General features: G+C 49.7%; 2 protein-coding genes across 5 annotated transcripts in view; one reads left to right on the plus strand and one right to left on the minus strand.

Annotated features, from left to right (window-relative positions):
* LOC142069127 (zinc finger protein RFP-like) overlaps nt 1-25,294 on the minus strand; it is a 331,206-nt gene that overhangs the window by 269,307 nt on the left and 36,605 nt on the right. The window contains exon 7 of one of the 2 annotated variants that reach the window (XM_075119508.1): nt 24,581-25,148. The exons of the other annotated variant lie outside the window; for it this stretch is intronic. Within the exon in view, the coding sequence (XP_074975609.1) occupies nt 25,006-25,148 (143 nt within the window). The 3' untranslated portion in view covers nt 24,581-25,005. Of the gene's footprint in view, nt 1-24,580; nt 25,149-25,294 lie in introns of those variants that run through there. 2 annotated transcript variants of the gene reach the window in all.
* On the plus strand, nt 1,290-15,934 carry LOC125629772 (zinc finger protein RFP). Of its 3 annotated transcripts, none has more exons than XM_075119502.1 (8): nt 1,290-1,853; nt 3,854-4,281; nt 7,091-7,186; nt 8,236-8,466; nt 8,780-8,802; nt 9,519-9,634; nt 11,664-11,723; nt 12,628-15,934. In XM_075119502.1, exons 1-8 carry the CDS (start codon nt 1,391-1,393, stop codon nt 13,149-13,151), a joined length of 1,941 nt encoding a protein of 646 aa, XP_074975603.1. In that variant the 5' UTR covers nt 1,290-1,390; the 3' UTR covers nt 13,152-15,934. The 3 variants fall into 3 exon arrangements, with proteins under 3 accessions (XP_074975603.1, XP_048691122.2, XP_048691123.2); XM_048835165.2 differs by lacking the exon at nt 1,290-1,853 and adding an exon at nt 1,860-2,517; XM_048835166.2 differs by lacking the exon at nt 1,290-1,853 and adding an exon at nt 2,539-2,959.

Genomic DNA, 25,294 nt, shown 5'->3' on the forward strand with positions numbered 1-25,294 from the left:
ATCCACTCTGCCACAAACGAGTCCTGACTGCAGGGCCCGACCACAGGAAACAGCCACAGAATGAAGGCGCGTGACTGATAGCTATGGATCTCCAGCCATGCATTCCCCAGCAAAACAAAAAGCAGTGCCAGCCTTCCTCTGAAAGAAAATAATTTCAGCTCACACCATCCAGCCGCAAGATAATAGGAATCCCTCAGTGTAATGCATTAAATAGCTGCAACATTGTATCCAGCTGTAGGGCAGCCCCTGTAACCAGACACATCCATGGCAAGCACTCCTTTCTCACCACAGCTGGATTTCCATTTCTGGTCCCAGGTGGCTGCTCCCCAGACTCTCCCAGGCCCCCTCTGTCTGTCCCCAGATCCCCTCCTGCAGCCAGACTGGACAAGTGGCCTGAGAGCCTTGGAGACAGGAGATCTCTGGTTATCCCATCCCCTGTACAGCGCAGGAGCCCCAATGTCAGCTCCTCTCACACCCGCTGCCATCTGCAGGGAGCCAGGAGTCCCCGAGAGCTGGGGAGACTGTGCAGGGAAACAGAAGCAGTAGCCACCAGGCTAAGAACCGGTGTAACAGCTGCCCTCTTGGCCAGCACACCTAGCACTGAACCAGGGACCCCTAGAGCTAAAAGCACAGGCTGCCACAGCTTATGCTAAATATTCAACCCTTTATAACTGTAACAGCTCCACACACAAACACACACACATCAGTGGGTTCCCCAGGCACCAGAGAGACACGGGTCTGAAAGAGCCTAATGGCCAGGTAGGGAAGGGGCAGTAGGAGTCAGCAGCTGTGATTCTCTCCCTCCTTGCCAGGCTGCTCCATCGGATCCTTCTGTCAGGCAGTGAAACCCCCAGTTGCTTGTTACCCCTTTTTGACCTAAGTGACCAGTCCAAAGTTTGGGGCCTGGCAGATGTTCCGGATGAGTTAGTGTCAATTTGGACTCATCACACTTCATTCAAAGGCTCTTTACAGTCCACAGAAAAGAAATCATGAGCCCGCACCCAGAAAGGAAACGCCGAATGATATTCCATCAGCCCATGTCTGAGCAGGGAATGAAGCTAAACTCCTCTCTTGTCTCTGTAGTGGGACTGCTGGCCCCCTACTAACACTCAGAGGGGGTGTTCTGGTTGGCTGGCTCCCAGTACCAAAAGAAAGGGGGAAGGGTCTATGAGAAACCAGGACCCTGAGACTGACAGTCCCCAGGGGCAATGGGGAGAGGCCACTGCTCCAGATCACCCTGATTGACAGGGCGGGCAGGCGAATGAGGCAGGCAGGTGATCAGGGAGATCCCGTCCTCTGTGTGAGCTGGAATCGCCCTGGGTCAGGCAGACAGAGTGGGGCCAGCTAAGGAGAGAGAAGGGGCCCAAGCAGAGCTGGGCCAGCCAGAGACATGGCCCAGGGAGAGCGGATCCTGGGCTGGGCCAGCCGGAGACACGGCCCAGGGAGAGCGGATCCTGGGCTGAGAGCAGGGCTGGGCCGGGCCAGCCGGAGACACGGCCCAGGGAGAGCGGATCCTGGGCTGGGAGCAGGACTGGGCCAGCCGGAGACACGGCCCAGGGAGAGCGGATCCTGGGCTGGGAGCAGGGCTGGGCCAGCCGGAGACACGGCCCAGGGAGAGCGGATCCTGGGCTGGGAGCAGGGCTGGGCCAGCCGGAGACACGGCCCAGGGAGAGCGGATCCTGGGCTGGGAGCAGGGCTGGGCCAGCCGGAGACACGGCCCAGGGAGAGCGGATCCTGGGCTGGGAGCAGGGCTGCAGCCACAAAGCCAGAGGGGCCAGAGAAGCTGCCCAGGGGGCTGGAGGCAGAACAGCAGAGAGTGGAGCTGGGGCTGGAGCAGTCTGGAGCAGGGAGTTGTGAGTAGCTGGGGAGATCAAGGGGGGCTCTGGGCAGCCAAGGGTCCTGCAGGCCAGAGGGGGAGGGGGATCATAACCGGCTAGGGGCTGACGCTGGTCCCCGGAGGGGCCAGGCGGCCTTGGCCACGTGCAGACCGACCCCCTCCCCCGCCCCAGCCCTTTCCGCCAGGTGGAGGGGGAGAGGCAAGACAGTCCCGCCTTTCGGCCCCAACGCAGAAGAGGGAGGCAGGGTAGCCCAGTGGTGAGCTGCAGCTGGTTCGCACCGGTTGGCTAGAACCGGTTGTTAAATTTAGAAGCCCTTTTAGAACGGGTTGTTCGGGGAGGGAGAACCGGTTCTAAACCGGCTTCTAAATTTAACAACCGGCCCAAAGTGGCTCTTAGGTGCCGACTCCACGGGTGCTCCAGCCCTGGAGCACCCACGGGGAAAATTTTGTGGGTGCAGAGCAGCTCCCTACCCCCAGCCCACCTCCACCTCCTCCTCCCCTGAACGAGCCGCCCCACTCTGCTTCTCTGCGCCCCCCCCTTCCCCCAATCAGCTGTTCGGTGGGAAGCCGGGGAGGGCTGAGAAGGGGAGGGAGAAGCAGGCGGTGGCTTCCCGCTCAAGCCCAGGGAGGCAGAGCGGAGGTGGGGGGGGGCATGAGGAGGGCCGCCCGCGCCACAGCAGGTAAGGGGGGCCGCGCAGGGGAACTGCTCCCTGCCCCAGCTCGCCTCCGCCACCCTGGGCCTGCTTCTCAGCCCTCCTCCACTTCCCGCCAAACAGCTGATTCGTGGGAAGGGGGGGTGGAGAAGCAGAGTGGGGCAGTGGGTTCAGGGGAGGAGGTGGGGGGTGGCGCGGAGAAGCAGAGTGGGGTGGTCGGTTCAGGAGAGGAGGCAGAGCGGAGGAGAGCTGGGGCTGGGCGTGGGGAGCTGCCGGTGGGGGCTCTACACCCACCAATTTTCCCTGTGGGTGCTCCAGCCCCAGAGCACACAGGGAGTCAGAGCCGAAGGTGCCACTTTTGATGTGATCAGTGGGGGAGCAGCCGCTCCCCCTGCTCCCTGCCTAGCTATGCTCCCCCGCCCCTAGGAGCCAGAGAGACCTGCTGGATGCTTCCTGGAAGCTGCCCCAGGTAAGCACTATCGGGACTCCCCACCTCGCCTCCCAGCAGGTGCCTCTGGCTCTTAGGGGTAGGGTGGCCACCCACTATGGTGGCCCATGAGGCCCTCCTGCCCAGTTCTGGGGGCAGTTAGGGGACAGAGATGGATGGGGCAGGGGTCCTGCGGGGAGGGGGCATCAAGGAACGCGGGGGGGGGGGTTGGATGGGGCAGGAGTCCCGGGGGGCGGGGGTGGGCAACGACCCCCTCATGGGGTGAGGAGGGAACCTGTTGTTAAGATTTTGGTAGCTCATCACTGGGGTATCCCCTTTCCATCCTGGCTTCCCGTGACAGGGGGCGGTTGGGGTCACCACCAGAGCATGTGTCCAACCTGCAGCATCCCTGCAGCACAGCCAGGGCCTGGGCAGGAGGCCTGGGACATGGGAGGGACAGTGTGTGAACTGCCCAGGCATTCCAGAGACCCTGCTTGTGATGTTCCCTGCCACAGAGCAGTGTGATGTGTTTACCTTTAACCTTTCCCATTTGTTTCCTCCTTTTTTTTTATTGATTGCTGTTTAAATAATTTGTATTTGCTTTAAATTGCATGTAATGATCAGTGGGTCAGAGAAGTGCCCAGTGCAGAGAGAGCCCCCTGGAGTGGGGACACCCTAGCCCCTGCCCTAAGTGACCACAGCAGAGTTGTGGGTCGAGCCCCCCCAGGAATCCTGGGCCCAGCTTTGTTGGGGTTACGAGGATTCTGCCACACAGGAGTGTGGAAGGGGAGCCCTCAAGGTCAGGCAGGCCTCCGGGTAAAGGAAGTGGGAGCGAGGACTCAGATCCTTTGCTAGCCCATTTCACCGGGGTAGTGTATAAGCCAAAAAAGTTCCCCACAATAGTGGGACCATTCACCCACTTATGTCTCTTTCCAGCACTAGAAGCCATGGCTGCTGCAAATCCAGCAAAAACTCTCCAGGATGAACTGACCTGTCCCATCTGTCTGGAGTATTTTAAAGATCCAGTGTCTCTAGGCTGTGATCACAGTTTCTGCCGAGCCTGCATCACCCAGTGCCGGGGGGGATTTGCTACACACATCTCCTGCCCTCAGTGCAGAAAGACCTTTCCCCAGAGGAACCTCAGGCTGAACAGACAGCTCAGGAATATTGTGGAAGCAGCCAGAAAACTCAGGTTGCAGACAGGGAGAGAACCAGCACCAGAGAGACTGTGTGAGAAACACAAGGAGCCTTTCAAACTCTTTTGCGAAGAGGACAAAATCCCCATCTGCCTGGTGTGTGACAGATCCAAGGAGCACAAAGATCACATTGTGATTCCTGCAGAGGAAGCTGCCGAAGAATTCAAGGTAGGAAATCACCAACTGTTATTTTTATAACCAGAGCCTTGGGGAATTCACCTTCCCCCAGCATTAGAGTTTCCTTTAGTCCCAGACAGCCACTCAGTGAACTCCATTGGAGAGGAACGAGGGGTTTCAGGCTTAAGTAGGTTTCCCAGCAACTGGGAATCCTCCAAAGACTCATGCAGATGGAGAATTTTAGTCCTTGATAAACATCCTAAGTAAGGCTTACACATTGGAGTGAGGGGGAGTGAGGAACCCACACTGCACCCCACCCCTCCTGCTCCCCATACACAGAGTCCTGGGCACTGAATGACCCCCCTTCTCTGCCCTTCCCACTTCCAGCCCTTCCCCAAGCTATAAACACCATGTCCGGGCTCCTCCTCCTTGGAGCTGAGGGAGCAGGAGGTTGCAGCTGGGGCTGTCCTCTTGGCAGACATCCCCTTCGCCCTTTTCCTGCAGAGCTCCTCACGCAGAGAAGAAGAGAGCCCGACCCTCATGAAACTTGGGGAGCGGGAGGCACACAGGAGTGGCGCTCCCATCTTGCAAACCCTAGCAAGTCTGCTTGATATAATTAGAGATGGGATTGCAGGAAGCAGGGATTGGGTGGAAGGGGGCAACAGAGCAATGGGGCACTGTAGCAGGGTCATTGTTTCCAGACTGTCCCCTCATGGCATGGGGTTGCCCTACCTCATTTTCCCTCTGAGGTTCCCAGAAATAATCCACGAAGGCTTTTCTGTGGCCAGTAACACCCCTGCTCTCCCAGCAGTGACTCCCAAGACTTCTAGTCTGGAGTTTGGCCTAATCACCCTGAACAAGATCCCAAGGCCTCCTCTGGTCTCCTCCCTCTATTTTACCTACCCCAGGCCTGGTTGGATTACATGACACTCCCCTCTCCCCCAGTCACTGCTCCTTCATTCTCCCCACCTGGGGATGAGAACTGGTTTCTTGCAGGTGGGGCTGAGACTTCTCTCTCTTTCTAGGGCCGGCCAGCCACCCTGTGACCGGCATTGTCCCTCTTCCACATCTCCTGAGGACACGGGGAGACAGTCCCCATCTTGCAATTTTCAGTTTGGAAATTTTGGTCATAGACTTCAGTGTGGGAACCTTGTGGCCATAAAGGTTTCCATGCTGACATCAATAACAATGATAAGAATTCATAACCAATAGAATGTCCTGATTTCTACTGCGGTAGCATCTCCAGGCCCCGATGAGGGATTAGGGCCCCTTTGTGCCAGGTTCTGTACAGACAAAGTCAGGCAAAGAGCCCACAGTCCCAGTCCCATGAGGACGATATGTAGCAAGTGGATAAAGAAAGAACCAGGGCTGGGAGCGGGGGACAATTAAAGAGGGTTGCGTTTTCATGCACTGGCAGTCGCAATAGGTCATCCATATTTCAAACCTGTCCATTTTCCATGGTGCAGACTTAGTTGTCTGTACTTTTCTATGGGGAATGTTTTAGGTGATGGAGTGGCAGCAGGCATGAGGGGGAGTCCATGGCCCAGTCTCTCCTCCCTCCTGTGGGCTTGGGGGGGACTTCAGAATCAGGGTTAGGGAGTTGAGACCCCTTTGGGTGCTGTTTCCCAAATGGTGGCTTGTCACCCACCAGTGAGTCGTGGGAAGATGTAGATGGGTTGTGGGCTTGGTGTGGAGGGGCAGGCCTGTGGGGACAGGAGTGGTAACTCCTGTCCCACAGGGCTGAGTCCAGCTCTCCACAGAGGGAGCCTGTGGAGAAATTCCAGCATGAACCTACTTGTCCTGTCTGTCTGGAGTATTTCAGAGAACCTGCCACTCTCGAGAGTGGGACCATTTTCTGCCAAACCTCCATCACCCAAAACTGGGAGTAATCAGATATAGCTGTTTCCTGACCGAGCAATAATTAAGAAAGGCCATTAGGAGGGAAAGATGCCTTGATACAGGACCTAGGCCCAGCAGGGAGAGGTTGTTTCCCACTGGGATTCTGAACTCCTGTGTTGCTCCATGAGGGGTTAAACTCAAATGCTACCGGCCTGCATTAGAGGAGATCACTGGGCTAAACACCCTGTGGACTCCAAGCACCTTGAGTCCTCACACAAAAGGGCTCAAGACAGTGCAGGTCCATGCCAAATACCACGGGGATTAGACTGGATTGCAGCAAAACTAACCCCTGGGCAGCGGTGACCAATGTCAGGCCGAAGAACTAGCCAAAGTGGTTCCATTAATGGTTCCATTGCTCTCCCACAGTGCGGCATTTTGAAATCTCTCGAACTCTCTGCTTCTGGGAGCTGGGGAACAGGTACCCAGGCAGCCCTGCCTCTGTAAGGGTCCAGGACAGAGCTAGGGCAGCCCCAGGTGTTCTTGAGAAAAATGAACACGTCTATTGTGGTTTGCCCAGATGCCCAAGCCAATTCTATCCAACCAGTCCAGTCCCCAGGGGTTCAGGGCTGAAATTCAGTGGAAATCAGGCTCCTTTGAGAATCCCAGACCATATTTCAAACCCTGGAGGTTTCTGGGATTTGTATCACTTTGAGTGTTAAGCCTCCTCAAAAACCGAATATTTCACACAGTGAAAGAAAAATCCAAGGATGTGATGCCAGAGTCATGTGGGTATAAATCAATGGGGGGGGGGGGGAAGGTCAAAAAATTTTCAGGGAGTCTGAAAATGAAACACTCCCAGCGTCCATTAATATGACTTCACTTCCTTGGTATCTCTGATGTCGGGAACCTACTGCGTTCTCCAGTCATCAATAGAGTGTTGGCTTGTGTTGGAAAAGGTCCCACCCACACTCTCACTCCTAACAAACAATAACACCACTCAAATCAGTTTCTGTTTCTTCAGGAAAAGATTCAGGCCCATTTGAAGACGCTGAGGGAAGAGAGAGAAATGCTTCTGGGATTTAAAGTGAGTGGAGAGAAGAGAAGCCAGGAGTATCTGGTAGGTGCCTGTCATTCTTAACCTGCATTTGCAATGAACCAGATGGAGGGGCGTTCTGAACCAGAGCAATAATGAGAGGCACGGACAATCTAGAGGCCCAATTATGTTTTATCTCAATCAGTTGGGGGTAAAGCAGAAATCCATTAAGTGGGGAATAATCACAAGTAAATAAAAATTAGTTGTTTTAGCAGAAATTACAAGTTAGGCCTACACCATAAACCAGTGGGTTTCAACCTTTTTGCATTTGATGATTTTGAATTAGGGGTGCAGAGACCCCTTTGGAAATCTATTATCTGTATGGACCACAGGTTGAAACCCACTGCCATAAGCTACTGTAACTTTTATTCTTATCTATTGTATATTAACTACTGTTAGCTTAATTAAACCCTCTTCATAGGAAACAATTTACATTAATGAAATAACAGAATCTTGAATTAGAAAATCCAGTGCACTAAAACAAACCCCCGCTGTTACACATTCACACCTCAGTGTCACAGTTTTCATCGTCTGTTAGCTCAGAGTTTGGGGGATGCTCAGTTATATCTTGAGGAATCCCCTTGTGCAATCTTTGTTTACTGTTTTGAGTTCCAGCTTAAAAAGAGACATGTATCCCAGGCTGTGAAGTCTTGGTTACTTGACTAAACAATTATCCCTCTGCTCATTTCTGACTTACAGTCCCTTTGTGCTCTGACAATCTCTCCATTCCTGTAATTCACCTTTTATGCCTGAGGGTGTTGTCCAGATGTGTTGTCTTACAGTCCTTAGTATTTTCTTATTTTCACCTCCCGCTGCTTTGGATCTCCATCTCCAAGGCCATCGATAACGTGCTATTCAGAGCATGTCAGACATAGAAATGTCCCGTTAAGAGATTCTGGAACCAAATGGAAAGATGTGAGATAATTTTCTCTCTAGTAACCACAGGATTGTTCAGAGTCAGATGACTTAGAATTTGGAAAAAAATTCTCCCTCCTACACACTCAGTGCTCTATGAAAGGGCCCCAGGCTCCATCCATGTCCCTGACCAGCCCTTTCCCTATTTTCCTTCACAGAGAAATACACAAACAGAGAGACAGAAGATTGTGTCTGAATTCCAGCAACTGCGGCAGTTCCTGGAGGAACAAGAGCGACTCTTTCAGGCTCAGCTGGAGAAACTGGACAAGGAGATTGTGAAGATACAGAATGAAAGTGTCAGCAAACTATCTGAGGAAATTTCCCGTCTCAGTGACCTGATCCGTGAGCTGGAGGGGAAGTGTCAGAAGCCAGTGACTGAATTGTTGCAGGTGAGACTGAGTTAGAAATACTCCAGATCCCAACACAGGGACAAGACTGCTCCTAAAACATGGGCATGGCCGTCCAGCAGTCAGAGATCACTGTGTAACTCAATGTGTATTGCAGAGATGTGAATGACTACTAGTTTTGAAAAGTTACAGACACTGTGATGTAAAAGATGGAAAAGCCTCATTACCTCAGCTAACGCATGGCCCTGCGGCCAGAACACAGCCTCTTTTCCCCATAGTTGCTAAATCCCTTCTTCTGGAATTCTAAGTGTGTCAGGTGGGACTAAAATTCCCTCTCTCTCTTTCTCTCCTCTAGGATGTCAGAAGCACCTTGATCAGGTACGTGGCTCTCTCTTACTCTCCCAGCATTGCTAAGTGTGAGGGGAAGAGCTTGGAGATGATGTTACCACTGCCTCTCCCCAGGGCTCTACAGCCAAATGGGTGGGGAAGATCATGTTGTTTTAGATACAAATATCTCTGATCAGCTTCATCTTGAGGTTCTCACCCTTTTATAGAAGACTCTGGAATTATCCATTCATTGGGAAAGACTGACCTCCAGTGTTTCCTAGAGATGTCACATCCCTGGGGGACTGGCTGCCCCAGGATTGTGCGGATGGAATGTGGGCCTGTCACTACTGGGGCCCTGGTTACCATTCAGCCCAAGGCAGCAGTGGTCAAGAGTCTTTCCCACCTGAGGACTATTTGGAGACCTGTGTGGAATGAGCTGGGGAGGGGGAAGTTGGTATCTGTCTAGTTCCTAGTGGACAGATTTCTACAACACTTCACCTGGGAAGCTCCTGTCCCTCATGGAGGGCAAGGAGTGAATTGGCCATGGAGACTCAATTCTCCTTTTGTCACCAGAGCTGGACTCTCCAGGCCAGAGCTGAAGAATAATAATGGGACCTTTGGCGGGGGAAGGTTTCACTGCCAAGGCCTTGCTCTGAGGCTGGGAGCAGTAGAGGAATTCTAATTCCAGACCCATTAGAACAGTGATTCACTACCAAGAATTTGAGTCAATAAATGAAATATAACCATGTGAAATTGTTTCTCTCTAGGTCTGCGAAGGGGAAGTTCCAGCAGCTAGAGGAGATTTCTACTAATCTAGAATTAAGACTCGGCGATTTTTCCCAGAAAATTGTTGCTCTAATGGATACTCTGAGGAAGTTCAAAGGTACTGAGAAGGGATCTAGGAGGGGAAATTGGGATGAGCCGCTGAGACTGGGAATAGAATGGGTCTGGCCAATTGGTTGATAATTAGATGATGGATCTATTTAATTATTTGTACCAAAAGCATGCCTTGCCATTACAATTACTATTAAAGTAAGAAATTACAGACATACTGAAAGAAGTATTGGCCAGTTACCTTCTTCTGGGGCATAGGTGGGTCACAGAGAATTTCCTGTGATGTTCAGATTCCTCTTTACAGATCCACATTAGATATTTATTAGTTTTTTCAATCAATATTTGTAACAATCAAAGATAAGCATCTTCTATAACTAACTCATACAATAAACATGCATGAACATTTTAATTGGCAGGGCTTTTGCTATACAAGCTATTTCCATGTTGTTCTCTTTTCTGATAGGTTTATTGCCACTGATTATGCATAGGTCACTTTGACCCTGTTCTCTGCACAGGGATTTTTGGACTTTGCTAACTGCTCCTGGGCGGTACATTTTGGGTGTCTGCTGTCTTTAACACATGGTATGCTCAAAACATCTTTGTCCCACATAGCAACGATTGAACACATCGCTTAATAACAAAGTCACTTAAGGCAACATTTCCCTTATGTCAAGCAAATTGCTCACCAGGCCAAAGCCAAGTCAGTCAGCACAGTCTCGGTCTGTCCAAATTTATGTATAAGAAATGACCCTTGTACCAATTCTCAATACTTAACTTAATAACTAGTGAATAGCAGACAAATGGAGCAGATGTAGCAGGGACCCAGGCATCAGGATGTCTCACATGAATTCATGATTTACCAAAGGTCACAGCATTCAGTCCCAAATTCCCCAAAATGGCCTAATTTGGGGCACCTGGGTTTCTCTCTCCCAGCTAGAGAGCTGTAGGGCAGGTGCTCCAGAGCCGTGTAGCCTCCACAGCTGCAGGGGGAGTCAGTGGGAGCTGCAGGTGCCCAACCCCTCTGAGAACCAGGCCCCAGGTGCCTAAAGGTTGGCACCCAAAATCTAGACCCTAAATTAAAGGCCATTTGTTAAAGCTGGATCCAGCCCATCACTGTGCCCGGGTCCTGTGTGGTAGCTAGTCATGGCCAAATGGGCGGTAGGGAAGGAGAAAGCCCCTCTCCCACAGTGAGGGATCCCTCCAGCACAGGAGCTTCTTGTGCCTCCTCCCCAGCAGCTGCAGGCACAAGGCGGGTTCCTGAGAGGGCTGGGAATGGGGCGAGTGGAGGAGGAAGGGGGTGGATGAGGGACGGAGGGAGGTGGGCAGTGTAAAGCTGGGCCTCTGACACTCTGCCCGCTGGGCAAGGCACACGGAGGCCACTGTCAGAGGGAGGTAGCTCTGGCTGGCTTCAGAACTTCCTCAGCCTGGGCCATGGTCTGCACCAGACCCTGCAGCCAGTGAACAGCAGAGTCACAATGGCCCCTCCCCTCTCTCCTTTTGTTGGTACAAGGGTGAATCTGGCCCATGGAGCCAACCTTCCCCCTGCCTCAGTTTCCACACTGATAGTGATTTTATTATTATTCCTATTTCTGCCTGTGGAGGACGAGGCCCTGTCGTGCTGCTCTCCGTAGAGACTCTGAGTAGACAGACCCAACAGCTCACAATTAGAGCCAGGATTTAGGAAACTCTCAACGTCCCGTTAGTGTCAAAGGGTCTAAAGTGAGTAAAGTTATTTTTATGCCAAAGTCTTTGCAAGCTCTGGGTCTAGGTTACGACAAAAGACAGTAAGTGAACGAGACAAACCAACTGGAGTCTGAAGGGTGGGAGGGGTGATGAGGGGAAAAGTAAATCGCACTTACAGATTGTGTGTCCTGGGATGATTGTGAGGATTCATGGATGTTGGTTCCATTGCTGGGAGATGCCTGAATGAGAGAGGAAAGAGATGGTTTCAGATTAATACCTGAGTGTGTCTCTGGGCCTCTGCCATAATTAAAACATGGCTCTGTGAGTTCAGAGTGGGGATGCTGTTATAAAATGAGAGTCTGAAATCTCGTCTCTTTTCTCCTTTCTCCCTCCAGACACTCTGCCGTCTGCACTGGAGACACCAATTGGGGAATCCCTAGGAGCACACAGACAGGGTGAGTTTGCAGCTGGAGACTGTCTTTAAATGATCAGAAAATTCCCATGAAAGCATTTTCATGAAATTGTAGCTAAAGTTAAAAACCAATCCAACACCATAATTGACCGCACAGCCCCAAATATAAAACCACTAAGGAGATCCCAAGCTGAAGTCACACAAGCAATCCTGACACCCTTCTTGGTGCCGAGTTCAGGCCCAGGCTGATGACCAGAAACGCTCTCCCTGAGCAACATCCAAACACCCTTAACTCAGACTGTGGCATTTTCATAGAAAATCACAGGACTTTTTAATCCTAAATTGAGAGGACAGTGTAGAGCGATCTCTCCCCTATGGGCTAACACATCTTGGGCAGGGATGGGCTCTCCCATTAGAGCTCCTTACTTTTTCATGAACTGGGGAGATGCTCTGTCTGCTGGCAGCTCCTCCCCTCTCTTTGGGCTGGGGATGGGGTACCCCACCCAATTCTACCTCCTACACTCTGGTCTTAATTGGCTCTTCCCCTGTGTTGCAGCTCCCTCTCTGTTCCCTGGCCTGGGAGTGGAGGCTTCACTGGGGTGGGAGTTTCCCTCTGGGGTTTAAAGCTTGTACCTGCCTCCTCTGCTCCCTCCTCATTAAAACCTTCCTTGCTGTGTCTCTGATGCTGGGAATGGAGCAGCCCCAGCAGGGGGAGCAGGGAGCTGAAGCCTCAGCAATCCAATGAAAATCTAACGAAGAGGGTCCCATTACACGGACTGAGGAACTGAAGTGACATCCCTGCTCAGTCTCAGGTGCCCAGAACAGAGGCAGCTCCCTGGGACCCAGGCCTGTCCCAGTCAGGACGGTGCTGCTGGGGAGTGTGAGAAATGACCCCAGCCTCCCCAGGGCCGAGCTCTGCCCCTAACGCTCTGATTCTCTCTCCCTAGCGAATGTGACTCTGGATCCAGACACGGCTCATCCCATCCTCGTCCTGTCTGAGGATCAGAAAAATGTGAGATGGGGATACAAACCGAGTCAAATGCCCAAGAACGGAGAGAGATTTGACTCTTGGGCCTGTGTGCTGGGCTGTGAGGGATTCACCTCGGGGAGACATTGCTGGGAAGTGGAGATGGATGTGGGGGGTGAGGAATGCTGGGCTGTGGGGGTGGCCAGAGCGTCTATGATGAGGAAAGGACGGATCAACCTTAGCCCTGATGAGGGAATCTGGGCTGTGGGGCTGTGGCTGGGTCAGTTCCGGGCTCTCACTTCCCCTGAGGAGACTTCCCTGCCCCTGAGCCAATTCCCCAACAGCATCCGGGTTTGTCTGGATTGTGATAGGGGTCAGGTGACATTTATCGATGCTGATGATGGGGCCCAGATCTTCACTTTCCCGCCGGGCTCTGTCCCTAGGGAGAGACTCCGACCCTGGTTCTGGTTGGGGCAGGAATCCCAGCTCAGCCTGTGTCTCTGATACACTCAGGGATGGGGTGGGGGGTGGGAGGAAATATCCCACTGGGGACCCTGAAATCAGCCTCTGTAGCCTCTCACAATCTAGTCTCTATGACCTCCTCTGGTGGACTTTCTCTCATGCCATCACTACTACCCTGGAGCAAGGTTGCTTCACCCCTCAACTCCTGCAGCCGCTGGACTGTGAAATCATAGAGACCATTCAGTGATTGAGGTAGAAAAGCCAATCTCATTTGATCCAGGAGGATTCTGGGGATCCTAGGTCAGACAGTGTCCTGGAAACATGCAGGGGAACACACCCTGGGCATAGAAAAAGGGGGTTTCTCTAGCCACAGTGATCCTAATCTCTGTGACCTGAGCATTCCCATCTACTCAGCAGCATTCTGGCTTCTCTATGCCCCTGTAGGGCTCCTGTCTACCCAGCCATTGATCTCTATGCAGCACCAGCAATGGGAAGGGGGGGGGGGGTGAAGAACTAATTTGGGGTCAGGTGCAGAAGTGACGTGGCAATTGAGGGGCAGAATTAACAGCTGGGCAGATGTGGGGATGTGGGAATGGGCAGATGTGGGGATGTGGGAATGGGCAGATGTGGGGGTGGCAGGGACACAGTTATTAATTAGGATGGGGGGGAGAAGGTGGAGCCTCTGGAGTCTAGGAGAGGGAGACCCAGGGCCTGGGGAGTCTGACCTACAGGCCACCAGGGAAGGGATGCTGCAGTGGGACGGAGTTGGGAGAGGTCATCTGAATGAAGAGCTTTGCAGAGGGGGGGAATTAGGCACCGGGCAGGTTTAACCGGAAGGGAGAGAAGAAATGAAATGGGAAAAGATTAAAATAAAGTAAAACAACAGTAAACAGAAAAAGTGTGGGGGAAGTTGAAATGAGAATAGTGAAGGCAAAACAATCCTGAGAAGGGAAATGCTCAGGTGGCAGCTAGAGGGGAGGGGATAAATTCAGCAGAGAGAACTGGGGGCCTGAGTCAGAATGATCAGTGACATGGACTAAAATAGAGTTAGGGACACTCAGAGAAATAAACAGATGGAGAACGAGTGCTAGAGAAAACAATGCATAAAACTGGATTAAATGAAGCAGGCAAGACAACGCGAGCGTGACCTGGAAATCTATAAAATGTTTCTGAAAGTGAGACTGTAACATTAATTTCACCCCCTAGTTCATGGACAGTATTTCCACTTTGGCACCTTTCAGAACAACACTTCTCCAAACGTGTGGATGTTTTTGTGGTCTGGTTATGAAAGTTCCCTCTCAGGTCCTTTTAAGACTATTTAATTTACTTTTAAGGTAAATTAAACATAAAACATTCTCCTAGTCTGTTTCCCTTTAAGTTCCCAGCTGGGATTTCCCCTCCCCAAATTGGTTGTGTCGACCCAACACCAGTGAGGGTATCTGGGTATGTCAGTATGATCACTTGGACCTCACTGTAATATGTTGCTATCCATCCTGCACTCTGAGTTATGTGCTTTATGCAAACATGTAGGTCAAGAATTGTCCAGCTGTGCTCTGGAGAGAGCTGGCTTAGTCATTTTACTTCTCAGCTTCCAAACCTGCCCGTGTGTGACGGATGTTCACAGTCTAGAATACCTGGGTTTTATCGCACATCCCCTCACAGTCAACAGTAACTAATTACACTATTTTAAAAAATAACCCAAAAATATCTAGCAAATGGAACCACTCAATCCCCACTCACACAGCAGCAGGGTTTGTAGCATGGCCTCCCAGGTCCCCAGCACACACCCCCACCACTACTTGAACTTCAGTAGGAATTGCCTTTATTTCTGAGGCCAAGCACCAGAGCGGGACTTGACACACACTGCCAGCAAGTACCCAAATGCTTACTAGACACATTAGAATATTAGAGGTCAGAGCTCCAGCGTTCTCTTCCTAGAGCCACGGTACAGTGGTGGGTAGTGACGGGTAACCGATCCTATCTATTTCATCCATTCATCCCAAAAGGCAGTAGGAATAAATGGCTTGTACCTGGGCTTTCCGTATTGGAGACCTGGTTTCTCTTCCCAGTTCCACCTGAACTGACTTTGTTCAGACTCCCTAATACCTTGTACACAGGGTGAGAAAGTGTCTGATAGTTTGCTGCTTTGTAGGGTAGGGAGATTAAGGGTTATGAAATATGTAAAAAGGTGTGTGGGGTACTCTGTACCTCAAAGCAGCACTCAGGACCCCCATATTGACCATCATATAATTATGATATTGCATACAAAGCATGCCATGTAAGAGGTCATATGAAAAATCATGATTTGCTGAAATGCAGTGTTCTGTTAAAAGAAAAGGAGTACTTGTGGCACCTGTCATAAATTTAAATGGAAGGGTAAACCCCTTTAAAATCCCTCCTGGCCAGAGGAAAAATCCTCTCACCTGTAAAGGGTTAAGAAGCTAAAGGTAACCTCGCTGGGACCTGACCAAAATGACCAATGAGGAGACAAGATACTTTCAAAAGCTGGGAGGAGGGAGAAAAACAAAGAGTCTCTGTCTGTCTATATGCTGCTTTTGCCAGGGATAGAACAGGAATGGAGTCTTAGAACTTTTAGTAAGTAATCTAGCTAGGTATGTGTTAGCCATTTAAAGAAATCATAATCTGAGAAAAGAGTTGTGCTGAATAGAATGACTATTCCTGTCTGTGTGTCTCTTTTGTAACTTAAAGGTTTTGCCTAGAGGGATTCTCTATGTTTTGAATCTAACTACCCTGTAAGGTATCTACCATCCTGATTTTACAGAGGTGATTCCTTTACTTCTATTAAAAGTCTTCTTCTAAGAAAACTGAATGTTTTTTCATTGTTCTAAGATCCAAGGGTTTGGGTCTGTGGTCACCTATGAAATTGGTGAGGATTTTTACCAAATCTTCCCCAGGAAGTGGGGTGCAAGGGTTGGGAGGATTTTGGGGGGAAAGATGTGTCCAAACTACGTTTCCCAGTAAACCCAGATAAAGTTTGGTGGTGGCAGTGGAAATCCAGGGGCAAAGGGTAAAATTAATTTGTACCTTGGGGAAGTTTTAACCTAAGCTGCTGAAAGTAAGCTTAGGAGGTTTTCATGCAGGTCCCCACATCTGTACCCTAGAGTTCAGAGTGGGGAAGGAACCTTGACAGCACCTTAGAGACTAACCAATTTATTTGAGCATAAGCTTTCGTGAGCTTAGATTTCACCAAGCCAATGACCAATGTGAACTCTTGGATCATTATCCCAGTCTTATCCTGGACTCCAGACGCTTCCCTTTGACTCTCCAGTCTGTCTTGTTACCCAGAGAATCTGGATTTTGTGATAAAAGGTTGCTTACACCAAAAATCACATCACATCAGGCTGCTCCCAGTCCCAGGAGACCAGACATTTACCCCACATCAAGTGGTACCCTAGATCTGACACCAAAGACAAGGCTGGGATACAATTCTATAGTAAACTCACTAAAGGATCATTCGCTAAGGAGAGTTATGGAGAGGTTAAAGCAGGGACAATATAGGCCCAGATGAGTCACAGTTTGTCATTCCAAATGACAGGTTTCAGAGGAACAGCCGTTCATCTTCACTTCATCAGATGTATACCGTGGAAACTGCAGCAGACTTTATATACACACAGAGAATATGAAACAATACCTCCTCCCACCCCACTGTCCTGCTGGTAATAGCTTATCTAAAGTGATCAACAGGTGGGCCATTTCCAGCACAAATCCAGGTTTTCTCACCCTCCACCCCCCCACACAAATTCACTCTCCTGCTGGTGCTAGCCCATCCAAAGTGACAACTCTTTACATAATCAAGTCGGGCTATTTCCTGCATAGATCCAGGTTTTCTCACATCCCCCCCACCCCCATACACACACAAACTCACTCTCCTGCTGGTAATAGCTCATCTAAACTGACCACTCTCCAAGTTTAAATCCAAGTTAAACCAGAACATCTGGGGGGGGGGAGGAAAAAACAAGAGGAAACAGGCTACCTTGCATAATGACTTAGCCACTCCCAGTCTCTATTTAAGCCTAAATTAATAGTATCCAATTTGCAAATGAATTCCAATTCAGCAGTTTCTCGCTGGAGTCTGGATTTGAAGTTTTTTTGTTTTAAGATAGCGACCTTCATGTCTGTGATTGCGTGACCAGAGAGATTGAAGTGTTCTCCAACTGGTTTATGAATGTTATAATTCTTGACATCTGATTTGTGTCCATTTATTCTTTTACGTAGAGACTGTCCAGTTTGACCAATGTACATGGCAGAGGGGCATTGCTGGCACATGATGGCATATATCACATTGGTGGATGTGCAGGTGAACGAGCCTCTGATAGTGTGGCTGATGTTATTAGGCCCTGTGATGGTGTCCCCTGAATAGATATGTGGGCACAATTGGCAACGGGCTTTGTTGCAAGGATAAGTTCCTGGGTTAGTGGTTCTGTTGTGTGGTATGTGGTTGTTGGTGAGTATTTGCTTCAGGTTGCGGGGCTGTCTGTAGGCAAGGACTGGCCTGTCTCCCACCTGTTGATCACTTTAGATAAGCTATTACCAGCAGGACAGTGGGGTGGGAGGAGGTATTGTTTCATATTCTCTGTGTGTATATAAAGTCTGCTGCAGTTTCCACGGTATACATCTGATGAAGTGAGCTGTAGCTCACGAAAGCTCATGCTCAAATAAATTGGTTAGTCTCTAAGGTGCCACAAGTACTCCTTTTCTCATTCCAAATGGTGGCAGTGATGTAATAAACTACCAGTTCCCAGAAGCTTTTTCACAGTACCCCCATTGTCCCTGGGGAGCTCCGCTTTGTAGTCAGTACTGTTCCCTGTAAGAGTCCACACAGTCCAGAAATGAAGGACTTTTCCTTGAATCCATACTCACGGCTTCCTCTCACAGAAAAGAGGCAGACTGGGTCACTACCGACGTGGGCTTTTCCTCTGATGGCGGAGAGTAAAGAACGTATTTTGAGTTTTTGACCTCCGATCCTGACGTACAACGTTCACTTGCTTTGAAATTAGCACTTTTCTGTTAACGTTCTTCACTTGCATTCCACAAGGCTTCTTTCTCGTTGGATGGGCAATTTAGTTACAGGGGTATACACAATGGAAACATTCACTACCACATCATAAGAGGATAAAGATAAGTGAAATCAATGCAAGTAACATCCCATTACTTGTCATGAAGTTTAAACACCAAATCACTTTAATGTAGCCTAATACGCAAGTGAACTGGCCTAGGGCTCTGGCATGAGCTGGTGCATCTGGTCTGCCAGCGTCACATAGTTTGCACCAGGAAACCTGGGGGAGGATCACAGAGATGGGCTGGCTAATCAGCCACATAAACCAGTAAACCAATAAGGCTAATAAACCACATTTCCTACCACAGAGAAACCACTGAGGCTGATGCTATGGAGGCAGAGGTGGGATCTCCAGGCCTGCCACAAAGGGTCCTGTGGGAATCAGCCCTGCTCAGTGGCACTGTCTGAATACAAAGGGGGCAGGGAGAAGGGGCAGAGGGGGTGAGTGAGGAGAGGCAGCACCTCTCTGCCCCTGTGCTCTCCCTCTGCACTTATCCCATGATCCCCAAACACTCGATAGCCCAGCACCCAGCTCCCCCTGCTTCCTAGCTCCACCAGACCCAACCATTCCATCCCCAGTGTCCTCCCCAGAACCCATCTCCTAGTCTCTGAATATTTTCTCCCCCAGAGCCCAGTGCCCTGGGGGATTTGGGGAGGGGAGGAGTTACCAGCCCCCAGGGACACTCCCCCTGCAGGGAAGAACTCCAGGTAAGTGCGGGAGCCCAGCCCAGGGGCTGGTGGAAGATGGGGCTGGGGACAGGTGTCTAGAGTGAAGGTGAGGCCGGGCCCAAATGTCCTTCTCATCTCCATAGAAGGGGGATCCCGGCTGGGAGGGGAAGGGAGGGGGGTGAACTTCAGCCAGGCAGAGGGAGCATCTGGAGGAGTTTCTCTCTCTCCCTTCCCCCACCTGTGGCCCATCAGCTCAGCAGCCAGGGCTGGAGCAGGGAGGAGGGGCCGATGGGGGCTTGTCCTCTTCTTCCTGGGGTTTGCTTAAACCAGGCAGAGCCAGAGGGTCACTGACCAGCTGATGCTCAGCTGCTGCTGGATCCTCACCCCAGCGATGAGCAGCTGGATCCTTGGAAGCAAACACCCCTGATGTGTGTGGGAATGAGGAAATGGGTTTGTTACTATGACCAAGTCAGGGCACTGAAAGAATTTCCCTGCTGTGTGGAGGAGTCTCTGATGTCCCACATGGTGTTAGTTCCACTTAGAGCATTTTCCACACTGAAAACATCTCAGGTTACTTCCCTGTGCGGATTTGCTCATGCCTGATATTCCGGAGGACACCAAAGGAAGCTTCTCCCACATTTAAGGTCCCTCTGTTGTACGGGTCACTGATGTGTGAGCTCGCATTGAATCTTTTCCTGCAGTCAGGCAATTCCTAGAGTCTCTCACACTTTTGTGGATTCTCTGATGTTTAATGAGGTGTGAGCACTGAATGAAACTTTTCCCACAGGCAAGGCATTTATGAAGTCGTGACCAGTGTTTCCAGGGGGACCCACTGAGATTGCTCAGTTAGAGCAAACTGCAAAGAATGGGGCCGACAATCCGCAAAACTGGTGGCTATTCCGATACTTAGATTCACCAAGCCAGCAACAAAACAGCTTCTGCAAAACCTTACCGGGCTACACAGAGGCCAAAACACAGTTCCCTTAAAGCACAGTTAGTCAATTATTTTTTTGTCAAGTTCAAAATGTATTGCTCAAGATACAGTCAAGGTCCAGACTCCAGAGAAAATAGTAATCATTAAAAACCCCAGTAATAATAAGAAGTAAATAAAAAGATGCTGGGGGTCCATTTAAAAGCATCCAGTGGTCCAGATTTCACCCCGGTCTGCCTATTGATTGCCCCTGCTGTACAGCAACCTGGCTTTGGGCTCCCTCCTAGACAGCCCAGTTAAATATAATGGGGATTACTGAAAATCTTGTTCATCATATAAATCATTTTACCAGTCTCAAAGGATCAAACACATCACCCACCAAGTTAATGAATACTTCAGCTCTTACCCAAATACAGGCTTACAGCCAATTCTTATTAACTAAAATAAGATTTATTAAAAGAAGAAAAGACAGTATTGGTTAAAAGATCATTATACATAGAGACATGAATAGAGTCCTTAGGTCAGTTTCACCATAGAGATGGTGCTTTAGAATTGAGAAAAGTGTTTTTCAGAATCATTTCATAAGGTTCTAGTCCAATATCCAAATGTTCAATATCAGGGTGGTCCAGATGGGCCTGGAAATCTCAGTCTTATGACTCAACGCCCCCCCAAATAAAGCTTAAAAAGATCTGAGATAAAAGGATCAGGTCCCAAGAGTTTATATAGACATTTTTGCAGCCTCTTGACAGCACACAGTCCTTGGGTGAACAATAGGTTTTAGAAGTAACCTCCTATTTCCTAAACATCACAGGTAATAAAACTACATGGATTAACATAAGGTAATTATCCATAAAGCCATTCATAGACAGTTTACCACAAACTTTACAGAGATAGATATACAATGACATTATTACACCCAAGTTTAATCTAAATGTTAATATTTCCTTTTGACTTCTGAATTAACAAAATACAGTCCTAGACAGGAACCCTTTGGTTACACTGTTAATCTGTAACAAGATACAGGTAAACAGAGACTACTACAATTACTATCTTCTAGGGCTGTCAAGCGATTAAAAAATTTAATCGTGATTAATTGTGCTGTTAAACAATAATAGAATACCATTTATTTAAATATTTTGGATGTTTTATACATTTTCAAATATACTGTTTTCAATTGCAACACAGAATACACGCCATGAATCTGGTGAAGTGGGTTATAACCCATAAAAATTTATGCCCAAATAAATTTGTGAATCTCTAAAATGTCACAAGGACTCCTCATTGTTTTTACAGAATACAAAGTGTACAGTGAGCACTTTATATTTTATTACAAATACTTGCACTGTAAAAAACAAACAATTTTTCAATTCACCTACTGCAAGTAATCTCTTTATGGTGAAAGTTGAATTTACAAATTTAGAATTATGGACAAAAAATACCTGCATTCAAAAATAAAATAATGTAAAACTTGAGAGCCTACAACTCCACTCAGTCCTACTTCTTTTTCAGCCAATTACTCAGATGTCCCCAGGTGTCCCATCCAGGTGGACTCCCTGCAGGGAGCTCTCGGTGTGAACAGGGGTTCTGAGCACACCAGTGTCAAACCCAGGAAGCTTTTTGCCCTGGTGAAAGGGTGTCCTGAAGGGAGACACGCTGCACCAGAGTCCTGCCTGTGACTCTGTGACACAGGGCTGTCGTAAACACCTACCTCCCCTCCAAGCTCTGATGGCCTCAGCTCTCAGGTGAGTAAAGCGGGAACGGCCGGGCCAGGTGGCATGTGCCCAATGAAAACATCTGAATCAGCTTTGTAAACAAATACAGAGCATGTCTGGGAACCGCCCCTCCCTGCTTCTGGATGCTTTGGAGCAAGATCAGCCCTGTGCCGAGACACAGCATGACAATGCGTGAAGCGAGCTTAGTGTATTTTTTTACACCTGCCAGACTCTGCCTCACACCTCTGTGAACATCGCAGTCAGACTCACCAATATGACCATCCTCACGTACGACAGGGGTAACAGACAATGCTGCCTGTCCAAGCTACATTTTCGCGGCAGTGCCTAATTAGGAAGAGATACAGGTAGAGCGCCTGGCGTTAAACCCGCCCTCAGAGACAGCAGCAGGGAAAGTGCTGCCGTGTGTTCACACTCTCAGCTCCTACCGCAGTGCCATGGCCACATTTGCAGTGGCTTTTGGAGCGGTGCATTATGGGCAGCTATCCCATAGAGTACCTCTTCCCATTCTGATGCTGAGACTTGTGGGAAGTGGGAGGGGTGCACGGGCCATCACAGGTCCTGTCCCAATGCCCCGTCGTGCATCGCTTCACATGCCAGCGCTCCCTGTGCTTCCTTCCACATTTGGCACCATCTTTCAATGGGTTGTGTCCTGCGTGCTCTGTCTTCCCTTTCGGTCTGCGGGAATGGATGCCCAACTGGTGAGGACTATGCTGATGGGTCTCGCCAGCACATCACGAATGGCAGTCGAGTTACTCCTTAAGCTACAAAGTGACAGTCAGGAGTCCAATGATGATGTCGACTTGCATAATGCATACGGCACGAGATTGCTTGTATCATTCACAGACATGCTGACCACCGTGAAATGCCACTTTTGGGCTCGGGAAACAATCACTGAGTGGTGGGATCACATCATCATGCAAGTCTGGGATGATGAGCAGTGGCTGCAGAACTTTCATAGAATCATAGAATCTCAGGGTTGGAAGGGACCTCAGGAGGTCATCTAGTCCAGCCCCCTGCCCAGAGCAGGACTAATCCCCAATTAAATCATCCCAGCCAGGGCTCTGTCAAGCCTGACCTTAAAAACTTCTAAGGAAGGAGATTCCACCTCCTCCCTAGGTAACGCATTCCAGTGTTTCACCACGCTCCTAGTGAACAAGTTTTTCCTAATATCCAACCTAAACCTCCCCCACTGCAACTTGAGACCATTATTCCTTGTCCTTCTTGTAGTGTGGGGCCCAAAGGAAAGCTACTTTTCTGATGAGGAAAGCTACTTTTATGGGACTGTGTGCTGAGCTCGCCCCCAACCTGCGGTGCTAGGACACGAGATTGAGAGCTGCCCTGCCAGTGGAGAAGTGGTTGGCGATTGCAGTCTGGAAGGTGGCTACTTCAGACAGCTACCGATTAGTCACTAACCAGTTTGGAGTGGGCAAGTCGATCGTTGGACTCATGTTGATGGAAGTGTGCAGGGCCATTAATCACATCCTGCTCAGAAGAACGGTGACTCTGGGCAACATGCGTGATGTGAATGGCTTTGCACAGGTGGGCTACCCTAACTGTGGAGGGGCGATAGATGGGACGCATATTCCAATTCTGGCACCAGACCATCTACCCTCCCAGTACATTAATCGCAAGGGGTATTGCTCAATGGTTTCAGGCGCTTGTGGATCACTGTGGGTGTTTCACAGACATTAATGCAGGCAGGTCCAGAAAGGTGCATGACGCATGCATCTTTCGGAACACTGGCCTGTTCAAAAAGCTGCAAGCTGGGACTTTCTTCCTGGACCAGAAGATCACTGAAGGGGAAGTCAAAATGCCCATTGTGATCCTCGGAGACACTGCTTACCTTTGTTACGAATTACACCTGAGAGGACATGCACACAACTGCTGCGAATCATACCCGGTAGGACACGCACACCAATGCTGCGAATTATACTTGATAGGACACGCACAGTTCGAATCTAGGCTGAGGCACATAAACAAAGTCCACAACTGCAGAGTTCCCAAAAGACACTAAGTTTATTACGCTCGAGCGTGGTGCCCCCCTGCTAGCCGGGGGGGGACCCTGAATACAGATTATACAAAGGTTATATACTTTTTAGCAAAGCATGTTGCCCTCGTGCATCGGAAACCTTAGCCAATAAACAAACCCTTGTCTTATCTACCACCTATCCCTGCTTGGTGCATTCCTCGTGCTATACCAGTATGTTAATTACACAGCATGGTCCTAAAGCCATGCATCAGTAACCTTTATTATCAGGATGGGAGGCCTCACACCAAAGGCCAAGAGATAGGGAGTTAGAGACTGACAAAAATCAGATATTGGGAGTCAAGGCAGGCTGGAGACAAGGAGGAGGATTTTCACAGGGATTCAGTATCTAAGGATCACTCCTCCTGGTGTATGATGTGCTGGCATTTAAACAATGGTGGGCCCCAAACCAAAATGGAGTCACATGTGTTAACTTTTCCTTAACACCTTTTAATGCCATGGCTCATGAAACCCTACACAGGGAGCCTTGACAGCAACAAGGAGCGGTTCAACAACAGGTTGAGCCAGTGCAGAATGACTGTGGAGCGTGCTTTTGGCTGTTTAAAGGCCCGCTGGCGCGGTCTGTATGGGAAGCTGGACCTGGCCGATGACAACATCGCTACAGTTATAGCCGCGTGCTGAACATAACATGGAGGGTACAAGCTCCACTCTGGCATGGACCACTGAGGTTCAGCGCTGGGAAGCTGAATTTGAACAGCCAGAGACCAGGGCTATTAGAGGGGCACAGCACGGGGCTGCAAGGATTAGGGATGCCTTGAGGCAGCAATTCGATGCTGAAAGACAGTAATGTCTGGTGCTCTGCACGGGGGTGCAGTGGTTCCAGTGCTAGTAGGCATCTGTGTTTGCTACGTATGATGCACTGACTTGCAGTGCCTGTTGCTTTTCTGGGCGATGCATGCTTTTAATTAATGCAACAGAGAATGTTTCCAAAACCAAAAAAAAATCATTTATTGAAAAGAAACACAACTGCTGGAGAAACACACATGGCATGGTACATCTGTACTGTGTGGGAGGAGGGAAGGGCGTGGGGTGGGGAACGGAACAATCTCAGATTTGCATATGTTCTGGTATCATATTCAGCCTTCCTGTCTGTGTGGTGCACTTCAGGATGGCTAAACTGCATGGGATGGGGGTTGAGTGCAGTGGGTAAGGGTTGGAATTTGCAGGGGTGGACGGTGAAGGTAAAGGTGATGGAGGCAGCTGGTGGAGATAAGAAACCAGATGTTGGGGAAAGTGGGTTGGAGGTGACATGGGGGCGCAAGGGAAAGAATTTTGGGACAAGGGCTGCAGGGGTGGGGGTGGGCACAGATCTGCTCCCTATGCAGTGCTACGAGCACCTGCATCGAGTCCGCTTGGTGCTCCATGATGCTTAGGAGCCGCTCCGTGCTTTGTTCCTGGTGATCCGCAGTTTCCTGGTGGACCGTCCTTTCGCTTTCCCATCACACCTGTACTTTTTCATTCTCAGTAAGGGATTGTGGCATGACTTCATGCAGAAGGTCCTTGCTTCTTCGCGGCTGCTTCCTGAGGCTGTGCAGCCGTTCAGCCGTTAATAACAGGAACAGTTGGGATCTCAAGGTTGCATCTGTGAAGCCAAAATGCAACATTTTACAGAGGCAGCATTGTTACCACTAGACAGAGCAATGATTCAGCAGAACTTAAAGACAAGCACAGTTCATACAATAGCACAAACTGCCTGTCCCAGGACAAGTGCACATAACCCATAAGAGC

Source organism: Caretta caretta, chromosome 14, assembly GCF_965140235.1.
Source record: "Caretta caretta isolate rCarCar2 chromosome 14, rCarCar1.hap1, whole genome shotgun sequence".
NCBI classification, from domain to species: domain Eukaryota; kingdom Metazoa; phylum Chordata; order Testudines; family Cheloniidae; genus Caretta; species Caretta caretta.

Coding starts and splice junctions, on each gene's coding strand:
- LOC125629772 (XM_075119502.1), top strand. CDS start 1,391: ATGGCCCAGGGAGAGCGGATCCTGGGCTGGGCCAGCCGGAGACACGGC. Junction 4,282..7,090: donor AAGCTGCCGAAGAATTCAAG/GTAGGAAATCAC, acceptor CTGTTTCTTCAG/GAAAAGATTCAGGCCCATTT. Junction 8,803..9,518: donor GTCAGAAGCACCTTGATCAG/GTACGTGGCTCT, acceptor GTTTCTCTCTAG/GTCTGCGAAGGGGAAGTTCC.